This window comes from Choristoneura fumiferana, chromosome 26, assembly GCF_025370935.1.
Source record: "Choristoneura fumiferana chromosome 26, NRCan_CFum_1, whole genome shotgun sequence".
NCBI classification, from domain to species: domain Eukaryota; kingdom Metazoa; phylum Arthropoda; class Insecta; order Lepidoptera; family Tortricidae; genus Choristoneura; species Choristoneura fumiferana.
In genome coordinates this window covers 5,147,056-5,160,185 of record NC_133497.1, presented here as the reverse complement: position 1 = coordinate 5,160,185, position 13,130 = coordinate 5,147,056, and the positions used below count along the sequence as shown (strand labels likewise).

At 36.8% G+C, this 13,130-nt stretch overlaps 1 protein-coding gene across 2 annotated transcripts; it reads right to left on the bottom strand.

Annotated features, from left to right (window-relative positions):
• Positions 1 to 2,122: 2,122 nt before the first annotated feature.
• LOC141442669 (uncharacterized) lies at positions 2,123 to 13,047 on the bottom strand. Of its 2 annotated transcripts, XM_074107715.1 has the most exons (6): positions 12,628 to 13,047; positions 11,450 to 11,878; positions 9,409 to 9,450; positions 5,216 to 5,257; positions 3,079 to 3,251; positions 2,123 to 2,477 (listed from the first exon to the last, which is right to left on the bottom strand). In XM_074107715.1, exons 1-5 carry the CDS (start codon positions 12,807 to 12,809, stop codon positions 3,083 to 3,085), a joined length of 864 nt encoding a protein of 287 aa, XP_073963816.1. In that variant the 5' UTR covers positions 12,810 to 13,047; the 3' UTR covers positions 2,123 to 2,477; positions 3,079 to 3,082. The 2 variants fall into 2 exon arrangements, with proteins under 2 accessions (XP_073963816.1, XP_073963817.1); XM_074107716.1 differs by lacking the exon at positions 5,216 to 5,257 and having other exon boundaries at positions 12,628 to 13,036.
• Positions 13,048 to 13,130: the final 83 nt, after the last annotated feature.

Here is a 13,130-nt window from a genome sequence, read left to right as displayed (position 1 = left end):
TGGACGCCGATAGTCGAGGCGGTGCTGGTCGGGTGCCGGGTGGCTCTAATGAGCTGTGACCTTTAATTTATAAGTCTCATTGACTATAGTTAAGAAATCAAGATAAACACGAACTTTTCCGACAAAATGCGATCGCAAAACATGATTTAGTACGTCTGTACATTGCACTCCTAGATCAAAAGTAGGTATTTCAACTTAAAATAATCCACCACTTTCATTTAGACCTTGCATAAAGGGATAATATTTTGAGTTGGTTTACTCCTGATCGTCGAGTGCGAACGTTAGTTTAAAACAGTGTTTTCTAACTTTTTCAGGACGCGAACCCCTTGGTTTGAAAAATATTTGGCGACTTACAGTTATTTCTATTATCTTACTTTAATAATTTACAAACATTGAATAATCATACACAATAACGGTGACAGTATTTTAAAAATACCGCGACCCCCTTCAGGGGCATCCGCAACCCCCCGCGGGTCGCGGCCTTCAGTTTGAAAAACACTGGTTTAAAAAATCGGCATAAGATTTTTTTTTTGTTGATATGGCGTTTGCTGCGAGGCACTTTGCCAATGTCACGTCAAATTGCGTGATTTTGACTATCTCTTTTGTGGAGCGATTAAAATAACCCAGGGAAAGGACACTGGCAATTAGTTTACAATTATTTAAATTTCGGCATAAGATTTAAAATTTAATAAAGATTTCTGTAAGCTGGTCGGCGCTAGTATCGTAAACTTTGACATTTGCGTCACGTTTGCGATTGATTGGTTAACTAAATGAGCCAATCACAGGCAAGACTGTTACGTCAAACGGACCTGACGATACTAACGCCATCTAGCGATATTTCCCTCAATCACGTCCCCGAGGGTGACAAGAAAAAGGACAATTTTAAGTTTTAGTGCATCCAAGCTCTATTAACTATTATTTAAAAATAATCTATTTGACACTAATTATTAACAAATCACAAAACTTAGCGCTATCAAATAAAAATGTATAGTTTCCTAGAGGTATTCTATAGGTAGTGCCACGAAAGTTGAAGTGAATGACAACACACAGCTAAATGAAGAACTGATTGCATAAAAGGAGAAAGTCATTACATGTTCTTGTGTGCGTGACCTCAACTCTGGTGGCACTACCTATACTAAATTAATAGTCACTGGTTGTCGTCGTGTTTCTTTCTTTAATTTTAGCCACTTTCCTCCCTTAAGTTAGTTAGTTTAGACGACCATATGGCCTAGTGGTTAGGTTAGAGAGACCTGACTACGAAGCTTGAGGTCCCGGGTTCGATTCCCGTGTCGGGGCAGATATTTGTATGAAAAATACGAATGTTTGTTCTCGGGTCTTGGGTGTTTAATAAGTATTTAAGTATGTATCTATATTTATATAATTATATTTATCCGTTGCTTAGTAGCCATAACACAAGCTTTCCTAAGCTTACTTTGGGACTAGGTCAATTGGTGTGAATTATCCCGTGATATATATTAATTTATTATTATTATTAAGTAGACCTGGTAAAACCCCAATTATGCAAAAAACCACAAGCCTTGCAACGAAAAATGCTTCAACAATCATCAGATCTCTTTGAACAACGTTTTGATATTTCAAAAAGTAGATATTATTATTCTTCCGCTAGCATTAAGTGAAAAGAGTTAGAAACACGAGGACAAAAAAACGAGTGCTATTAAGTTATAACAGAGTGACCTGAACAATTGATTTTTGATTTGTTTATATTTAAAAAGAAACTACAATATTTATTCAAGAAAAAACCTACCTACACCTAAATTTTCATTTGTACATAAATAAATAGTCATGTTCATTACTATCGTTATTTGAACAGAAAAATTGTTTAGTCACTTTTTAATTTACTATTCAGTTTAAAAAAATATTTACATGATTGATGTTTTTTTTAAATGTTAACATGCTGCCCGCAATGTGTTATTAAAGGAGAACTGTCTGTTTCAGAAAGGCACCTACAGCAAATAATTTCACTATCTCAAAGTTTATGTTATGAGGGACTAGTATTTCGAATCTACATAAAAACGCCACTGGCTTTCGTTTTAGTCAAAATTATTTAAGTAATTTTATTTAATGTGAACTATCATTTACTTACCCATAATAAAAAAAAAACTTTAAAACCATGCACTTTTATTTTAGTTTAGTTAATTTCAAGTGTTGCCAATCTGACAGATATTTTGTTGAATCTCACAAAGTTTTTTTGTTTAATTAATTTCGAAGCGTGTTAATCTGACAGCTATTCTAAATCTCATAGTTTTTTTGTTTAGTTAATCTCGAAGCGTGTTAATCTGACAGTTTTTTTATCTCTCATAGTTGTTTTCGTTTAGTTAATTTCAAGGATCGTCAATCTGACTGATATTTTTTTATCTCTATAAATGTTCAATTTGCTTTGTTGTCATTGTCAAGTAAAGCGCAGGCCTGCCTGCTCTCTTCTAAGTGATGTGATGAGTGGACGCGAAGTTGTTGTTCTGAAAAGAAAAAAATATGTAAAACTATTTTACATAACAATTACATACATTGTATTGTTGTGCTGTGGGGGAAAAGGGTCTATATTAGTTCGCATAATGTAATATTACTAATTCGAATTGGCATAATGTTTATTAGCATAATGTGAATTGGCATAACGATGAGACGAAATAAATTTAGTCAACATAACATTAATTTGCATAATTATAAATTAGGTCTGAGTGATGTGGCAATAAATAGTATCGGGCTATTACAAAAATACCTAACAACCTACCCGAGTCAGTTTTGCCATAACCCATCTAATTTTCTTCCTTGATAAAATTATTAATTTATATTCATTTAATGACAACAAAATAATTTATTGAATCAGGCGTTACTTTGCGGAGGTCGTTACTTTGGTAAAAACTTGTTTTCCAGTAGATGGAATATCCCACAAGCCTCCAACAAGATGGAGCGACGACCTGGTTAAGATCGCGGGAGCGTGGTGGATGCGGAAAGCACAATACCGCTCTGAGTGGAGAGCCTTAGGGGAGGCCTATGTCCAGCAGTGGACGTCTTTCGGCTGACATGATGATGATGATGATGAGATGGAATATGACTGACCTGCTCACTCGGCCGCCTTCCGGCAGTTGGGGCACGTCTGCTGCTCCGTCAGCCAGGGCGCGAGGCACGACGAGTGGAAGTTGTGCGCGCACGGCAGCTTCGTCAGATCCTGGTCTTTCAGCATTATCTCGAAGCAGATCGAGCATTCTTCGAGAGACCACGAGCGCTCGCGGCTGTGAAAAAAATATTATTGAAAAGCTTCGTTTTAAAGGTATAATTTTTTTTGGAAACACGACTGTTTTTAATCACAAAGCAACTACCAGATGTCGTGCCGTGCATAATGGTTTTCTATTGGGAAATGTAGGATCTCAATCGAAATACGGTGGCACCCGAAGTGTCACTCAATTATCGCATTAAATGAGTGATTTTCATATCCATTATGGTAAACGTACGAGTACTAGTGCACTATCTCAATAGTTGGCATCTTTAATCTTATGTCATTTCATTAGCAATAGCAATAGAGATGACAGCAGGGTGTCGTCTATTGGGTTCTCTATCGTTTGCCCGAATTTCATATGCCCGAATGTATCGTTTTCTAGAATTTTCATTTGCCATAAAGCAATTTATTTGTGAAAAAGTAATTTCTTCAGAATTGATATTAAACTAACCTAACCTAACCTACTGCATTCTATATGATGACATTTAAAAAAATCCTGAAAACAGCACGGTTCTATATATTTTATGGCAAACGTTGGTATGGCAAGTGAAATTCGGTTAAATGAAATTCGGGCAAGTAAAGGTAAACGCGTCTATTGGGCATTTAGCGTGTCGAGCACTCGGACTTTTACTTTACTCGTAATAATAAAACTTTATTATTAAGTGCCAAATGTCGAAATGAAAAATGCATGACTGTACGATGGGTACTGGAGCTAATTAAGACAGTACGGTAAATACAAACTTTCCGATAATACGAGAGACAATCATTATGCAGTACTAGTGTTTACCCGTGGCTTCGCACACGTAAATCATTACATCCAGCAGCTGAATTGAAATTTCGGGATTTTTAAAAATTCCCATGGGAATTCCCGAAAATTAAATCGTGGTTTTCATTGACGTTACATTAAAAACGATCATGTCAAAGGACCTCGGACCTAAAGTATGAAAAATGTGGTTTCTGTTAAATACCCTGAGATTTTGATATGTTATAGATTTCAGTCTCTAAAAAACTAAACTACTAAAACTCCGAAAGGGACTCGGAAACAGAGGTAGCACCCTGAGAGACTTTTGATCTGTACCCCTAGTGTAAGTTTTTGGTTACAAAATACGTCTCGATCGCGTTCGCGTTAAAATCTCAATTTGTATGGAAACACGAACATCGCAAACGTTCCGCTAGAGGCGCTGTTCGTGTTTCCAGACAAATTGAGATTTTAACGCGAACGCTAACGAGACGTATTTTGTAACCGAAAACTTACACTAAGGGTACAGGACTTTGAAATCTATAACATATCAAAATCTCAGGATATATAACTGAAACCACATTTTCCATGCTTTAGGTCCGGGGTCATTGCATGACTCTTAAGCCCAGCGGTTGTTATTTCGAGATTTTATCCCTATGCCGTGGGAATATCGGAATAAAAAGTAGCCTATGTTATCTACAGTTCAAATTTCATCCAAATCCGTTCTGCCGTTTCAGCGTGAAGGAGTAACAAACATACTCACTCACTCACAAACTTTCGAATTTATAATATAAGTAGGATATCTGTACAGTCAGCTGCAGAAGTAGATGAACAGTTACGGTGCTCAACATGATCTACACACACCTCTTCCGCCAAGGTAATAAGAGTGTGTACATCATTTTGAGCACCGCAAGCACCACAACTGCTCATCTACTTCTGCTGCTGACTGTAGTACATTACGCTATCTTTGTGCAACTTACAACTTACATACTGACAAACTAATACACGAACGCTGCAAGATAAATAAAAGCTTGTAAGTTGTAAGAACGAATCTGACGGTTATCGCTATACGATATCTTTTAACACTAGCAATAATAACTAACTACCATACTGCCTCAGATAAAGCCAATCCTGTACAAGCACTATACTTTGTACACTTTCATGCGTTTATATTATCTAGGAGTTAGTATATCCAACATTCAAAATAAACACTACTTTAACAACTTCAAACCAAATCTTACAATTTCTGGGCTTTCAGAAACTTTTCATATTCCTCTTCCGACCTGAAAGAAACCGATCCCTTGGTTATTTATACCTGAACACAAAACATATAGGTACAGAAATCAATCTACATATAAAGCGCAACGCACACATACACTGCTGACGGACACGATATCTCGGACCGGTTGGGACCAGTGCGAGCGCGAGTGCCATCCGCTTGACACGCGACTGTGAACTTTTTTGTGCAATAATGGAGCAACAAATAAAAATTATAACTGTTCAGTGGACGGTTGTTTAAATTCAACATTAAACGGTGAACTGTCGTTTTTTAAGCTACAAGTGGTAACAATGACATTAAAATTAAAATACTTTAGTTATTATTAATTTATATTTCAATTCTTCCCGTTCCATTCTCAACAATAAATCAAACAACTAGATATGAATGCCACTACCACGATAGTTTTTTGTACATAAGCCATAGTTGACAACCCTAGAGCGACCGCCGAGTAAGTAGGCATGAAAAGTGAAGTACTTACACTACATACATGTGATTTACTTCTGTACCTATCTGTTTTGTGCCTTAACCAAAAATATCCCCGTGAGGCCGTGAGTCCTCGTGAACAGTCAACCAATTTAATTCCCACCCAGGCCATCACAGAACCGTGTCGTAATGACATTTCATGTCATTCAATAAAGATTGCTATAGACAAATAATATTTACTATGACAGAGTTCCATGGTGGCCTAGGGAATCATTGGTTTACTATACTTTGTAAGTATAAAAACAAATAGGTCAGATTCTTAAAAATATATAATTAATCCGTCAGATAAAAAAAATATCGGACTTTTTTTTTCAATTAAACAAGCTTAGGCTGTAGGTATCTTCATATTTTGTTTAATTGAAAAAAAGTCCGCTATTTTTTTATCTGATGGATTAATTATATATATTTAAGCGCTTCAATTTTGTAATTTTTTGTTTGATTGATAAAAGAAAAAATACGCGTCCAATATTTTATAGTAAAACTAGTTTTTTTTTTAATTACCGTTTGTTGTTGACGACCGGATGGTCACGTGGTTAGACCTGACTACGAAGGTTGAGGTATTTATTGATAACTCAGGAACCTACACAATTAACATTAAAAATAACGGCCGAATGTACTTTATAAAGCACAAATGGTCCATTGAATAAAGGATTTGAAGAATGCTGTAATAATATCCAAAATAACTAAGCTGGTCTAGGTCTTTACTACATCTGCTAAAAAAAAATAGGATTCAGGAGAATAATAGGTACAGTCACCAGCACCAATACCTGATACAACAAAACGTGCATAAATATGTATTTGACGGCTCTATTTCTAGGGCCCATAGGACGTGTTAGATATTTCTGCACGCTTCGCTGTGGGAGGCAGTTAACTCCGTGTATTTACTGCCAAAGAAAAGTTATTTGGTTTATTTGATTAGTATGTTATATTGCAAAATATGCAATAAATGTTTCTGTATTATTAGTAGACAATTAGTAGATTTACCCCCTGTTTCACCATCCATTTATTAACCCTTTTCCAGCGATAGTTCATATAGCGACCACATAAATGTGCACAAATATTTGACCTTACTGAATTCACAATATGGTGCAAAATCACTTGAATTTGTTAAAAATATTATGCATTTTTAAATTATTCCCTCAAAGGTAAACAACATAAAACTATGATTAATTTTGTGCTAGCGTATCTAAATTTGCGGCGCCTGGAAAAGGGTTAATTTTATTTGACGGATAAATTTGATGCCGTCTCTGTTTGTTTTGTTGGAATAGACGGAGACGGCATCACATTTATCCGACAAATAAAATTAATAAATGGGTGGTGAGCAGCCCCTAAGTAGGTATAGTAAAAACCTTGTTCCTTATAAAAACCTCCCGACACGTTTTTGACGCACTAAACTGTTTTGTATTGGTTATTGTATGTAAAAAATCCTGAAAAAGATATATAGAGCTGTTGAGCGTAAAAGTTACTCGTTAATAATAAAATTAATTCACCTGTACAAATACATCGCAAGCTGTTCACATGCATCAATGGGTTTTAATGTCTGCAACTCTACATGATTATATTTATCAAGTGAGACTAAAGTTAAGTAAATTAAACACTTAAATATCTAGTCCGTTTGCCGACAGTTGGTAAAAAGGTATAAAAATTAAGAGTTCTTAACTCATTACGAATGCGGCGTGCTATTTTTAACGAAAAAACAATAATTTTACAAAATTATTAACTGTATAAAACGGGTCTATATTAATTCGCATAAAAATAATATTCCTAATCAAAATTGGCATAACGTTATTTCGCATAACGATTAGTTGGCGTGAATTTAATAAGCATAACATTACTTTGCATAAGTGTTAAACAATATAAATATAAAATGATTATTTTGGTTTTTCCAACCCATGAATGAAAAACCAAAATAATCTGAGAAGTAAACTACTATGTGAATGAAATTATCTATTATCGGGCTGTTATAAAAAAATACCTAACATCTAACCTAAACGAATCGAGTCGAAATTTGTGTCTGTATTCCTGTCCAGTGGTAGTGTAGGCGTATGGCACGCAGCACGGAATGCTGAGGACCTGGGTTCGATTCCCAGCGCTGGTGTCTTTTTCTGGTTTTTCTGTGCATCTATGTTTCAGTTCGTATTTTCGATAGTCGGTTTTGCCCTCACCAAGCTAATTCATTTGCTTGATAAAATTATTAGTTAACAGTTATGCTAAATACATTTTACGCTTTTATATAATGAATATGCAAGTTCGATGATGCACAATTATGCTATGCCAAATCTGTTATGCGAACTCATATTAGGACAATTAATGTTATGCGAAATAGGGGGCACCCGTATAAAAGAGAAAATCAACCAACACACTTGAAGCCAATTCCGAAAGGAAATGGCATCACGGCCGCCACGTTTAACGCGTTTCCACCAGAGATGAGCGACGATGCGTTGCGAGGAATGAGTTTGTCATGGACCAATAGAAACGCTTCATTAACTTACAGATAGCGCGCGAGTTGAATGGCTTGAATGCAGAGCTCAGGAATGCGACAGTGTTGCGACCTTATCAGAATTTATTATGACGAATTTATCGACATACAGAAGGTATGTCGATAAATTTGTAAAAGAAATGTTATTTTTTTTTTTTTTAACTTTCACGCTTTAAACACATAAGTATGTATATAAACAGGACTTGGCACCTAACCTTTTATTTGTTTCATTCATCTTAGTCGCAACGTGACTCAACACGATGGATGTAACTCGATTAAACCGTCAACAAAAAAAAACGGAAACGAACTCGAATCAGCCATTAAAAACAAAAAATAATACGAGGTAGTTTTAACGCGATCGATATGTGTACAGCTATCAAGGACAGCACTACGCCAAAAGGCGACTGAGGGGAGGCGTGTGGATAGCGGGGGGAGAGGCTCCCGCCCTTCACCTCACGCCCCGACTGCATTCAACTCGCGCGCTATCTGTACCTATCTTCGCTCAGCGCAGTTCTAGGGGAAAACAGCTTGCGGAGCGGAGTTCATGAGAAACACATTCCTTGCAACGCATCCTCGCACAGCAACAATGTATACGTTATGCCTATCCAATTTATTAAAAGTGTAAACAAACCGATTTCATCAAAATTCTTGTATAAACACCCACTGGATCGAATCAATAACACATTTATCTATAATTCGTGTCTGTCAACTAGATGTCTAATCACTTTTTTCACTTAAATTCACTTCATTTCAATATTTATTTTTAATTTAAAAAAACTTTGTCAAAAACTGACGTTATTTCTTGATTTATACATATGTATGTGTATAATCTGTAGTAGCATAGACTAGCGTAGAGATAATGGAAAATTAGACATTTTAAAAACCGATTAATGCGCGGATGAATAAGCGATTTTTATTTACTTTCCTTAAAATTAAAAAAAATAGTTACTGCTTTTATAATTGAATACACAGGCTTTGGAATTAAATCAAGAATTGTAAATAATAAAATAGACAAAAATACGTTGATGAATTATTTTGCAATAGGTTCTAGGTTTTCACATCACTTAATGGTCGGATTAATGGCGTCTTTGTTTACGCTTGTCATAAATTGGATCAGAATACAATATGTTTAGTAAATGGACATTCACAATGATACTGTAATGAGTTAATTTTACAATAAAACAATGTCTTACAACGTCTGCGCTCTTAGAGTATCCATTTGTTCTTGTTCATACCTGTAAATTAGGTACAGTTTAAAAATATTTACTACCTACTTACATAAAGTTTCTGTTAAAAGCTTAAAAATCAATTTTTAAAACAAGCTTTTTTTGCTGACTGTACTTGCATTGTTATGCAATTTACATAATGCATACCAAATTTCACGTCAATGGTCGGTTTTCTTTGTTTAACTAGCTTTTGCCCGCGGCTCCGCCCGCGAGGTATTCGGTTATCGCGCGCTGTTCCCTCGGGAACTGTGTATTATTCCGGGATAAAAAGTAGCCTATGTCACTCAGCCTCAGGCCCATAAACTATCTCTATGCCAAAAATCACGTCGATCCGTCGCTCGATTAGGGCGTGAAAGACGGACAAACATACACACTTTCGCATTTATAATATTATATAGTACGTATAATAAGTAGTATAGTATATAGTATGGATGGATTGTCAATAGAAAACATGTGTCCAATAATTTCTGATAAACAATCTAACTGAACTAATTAGATTTTTTTTAAAGACACTGATGACTAGAATGGTCTATTAAAAAAAATTAGGTTCTATAGGTAGAGTCATTCACGATGACGCGTGCCGTGGTTCTTATTACAATGTCATTAATGTCTAATTTTGACAAAATCACGCGTCTTCGTGGATGGCACTAGGTACAAATATGTACCTATTTTCCAGCACAATTACATGTTAAATTCAAAATAGTCAATTCATGTGGACGATTTTCCATTTTTACTGAATAATACAATTATAGTTAGTTTCTTGTTTGTGTGTGTTGCACCAACTTCCTATAACGAAACTGTCCATCAGAGGGGCTACTACGAAACTCGAAAATTGAAATTCGTATCGCACGTCCCTTTCACTCGCGTATTAAATGACATAAGCGTCAGCGGGACGGCAACATACGAAATTCGAGTTTTGCACTTCGTAGTATAGGGCATGTTTTTAAATCTGCGCATATTCACGGTTTCTAAAGCCGAGTTTAGACTTGCAAGAAAAATCGTGCAATCGTCACCGAGGCGGCTCGCTGAGTCGAGACCCGGCTTTAGAAAAGTAAATAATGAAATGAGTCACAGCACGGGTCGTATGAGCACGTTCCCTTATTGTTGTAGAAACTTGATGCAACTCTTAGGGAGATCACCCACGGTGGCTTTTTGTAGTTCCGGGAACGCGCTGCATCGTAGCATGTGGGCCCTTGTCACATTTGCAACGAGCGATACGAGCGATGCTGTAGCAATACAAACTCGCGACTGTGTTCACTCAGAATGAGGGATACCGTTTTCGCGCTCACCAGTTGGCGCCACTGTAGACAAAGGTACTGCCTTGAAGTATAGTAAGTTTGTTATTACGGGCGTGAAAACAAAATTTACATTTAAATCATATTTAATACCTTAAAACCGTACCACAAAAATATCGAGCACGCCACGCCACAGTGTTGCGTAGTCCCGTTATGGTCGGAAAAAAGGGAGGACGAAGGTTTCCGAAAGACAAAACTGTCTCAAAACAGACATTCATTGCCCCGTAACGCATATTTGCCATAATTAATTTCAGGTATTGCAAGATATTCTCAAAATTATTCTAATTATAAATAAACCCGCGTAGCTCACCCAAACACAGTGACATTTCGGAGACTTCTCGCTACACTAGCGCCTCTAGCAGCGAATTCATACGCGATAGCCCTCATTGCTACTATAACGCGTGGCTGTGTCGCACGACATCGAGTATAGAAAGAGAGGAGGAGGGAGGTGCCACGGCTGTTTAGGCTTAGATCGAGTCCACCTTTCAATTGTTTGGTCCACAGACATTCTACAGCCCACAACTACGTGGAAGCTGTATTACGACTGTAATAATGCTGCATCGCGATAGTCGCAATGTAGAATCGTGTTAACGTGTGCGAGGGTATGAGCTACAACAGCATCGCGACTATATCACAACTGTTTTGCAACTGCATCGCAAGTGTATCGCGACTGCGTCACTACAAAATCACCGTGTGCGATCTCGTAAACTTACGTTCGGACCCTGCTCCTATTATTCCTCGCCCCTCTGGGGCTGAAAAGTGCCCCAATGCTATTCATAGCTATCCGCAGCGGAGACAACTCTCTAAACAACGTATCCTCCGGCAACCCCAGCGAGGAATCAGTCACATCCCAATCTTCCCATTCCTGTGAATCTGAATCTACTTCGACACTGTCCGAGTTTAAAACGAAATCTTCTATGTTAAATACGTCTAGATCTTCATCTGTGCTTGGTATGACATCTATGTAGTCGTCTTCAGATTGTTCCGAGCTTGCCGAAGAGACGCTGGATTCTGTATCATGTACACTGGTGTCTGTTGTTGTTGTTTCAGAGATGGTTGTATATTCAGAGGACGTGGAGTTGTTAGGGCTATTATATTGATTTGCCATGCTAGTGTCTGATTCTTCTTCGCTAAATAAATTACTACAAAGACAGCATGAAGGTGAGATGACAATGTTATCAGAAAATTTATCACAGATGATTGAGTTTAGATGAACACCCTTGAGAATGTTTTGGATTTTTTTAACTCCTGACTGATGTAACTTATAGAAGGTGTTAATTACAAATATATTCCTGTTTTACTTAATCAGTAATTCTACTTCATTTCTAACTCTACACTAATTTGTACTTGTAAGTTGCGTTTCACCATTTTTAGAAGAAAATCAAATTGGCAGAAAAACGGCCAGTGTTATATTATTTAAATAATATGCAGCAAAATGAGACAGTTGAAACACTCAAATAATTGCCGCTTATTGTCTATTGTGGAGTAGTGGCTTATTGTTGAGCTTAACAGATCGCCATGATGCAGCAAAAACAAAAAAAAAAATTGTCTATTGTGTTTTCTCTACTTCTTTCTATCACACTGAGTAAGATGAGGGTAGAAAGAAATGTATGTATGAATGTATGGGATACAGCCACTGATCCTTCTGGTACAATATAGACCATGATCAAATGTAGGGTAGTCAAATAAATCATTTTAAATCTAGATTATTAAGTACTAACACTAATGACTTACCAACTGTAAGACATAATTTAATTCTACCTATCTCATGTGAAGGCAGATATTGTGAAAGCAAAATTAGTAAACGCAATAACACGTAAATAAAAACATTAAATAAATGGTGCGGAAGCAAAGCGTGATAGGCTACAATAGGCTTTAATATCGTACTCACAAGGCGTGAGGTTGCTCGCAGGTCCAACCTGACGTAGAGCCTTCTTCGTCTGGGTTCTCAGGCCTCTTGTTAAAGAAGTAGTACAGAGCGGCCCCTACGCCGACTCCTATAGCCGCGGCCGCCAAACCAAGACCGCGGCTTGGGCAATTGTTCTTCTGCCGATCTTCTTCGCGCAGACTCATCTTTATTCCTGATTATTGCGTTGTTCTTAAAATCACCTTCAGTTCTCGATTACAATATTTTCGTTTGCAGTGTTTTGAAGTTGACGTTGACAGATAGTGTTGGAGTGTTGGGGGTACAGATTAGAAAAATATATATATAGTCAATATTGTCGATTGTGACTTGGTTATAGTCGAAATAGTATTAATTAGGTAGGACCAAGGTAGGTCTTTAATAAATACGCTTACTACTCAAATCATTCATGATTTTTACCACCGTTGTTATCTTTGAATCGTTTGTAAAACGAGAATTATGTTGTTTATTTTTCACACATCTTACGCCCA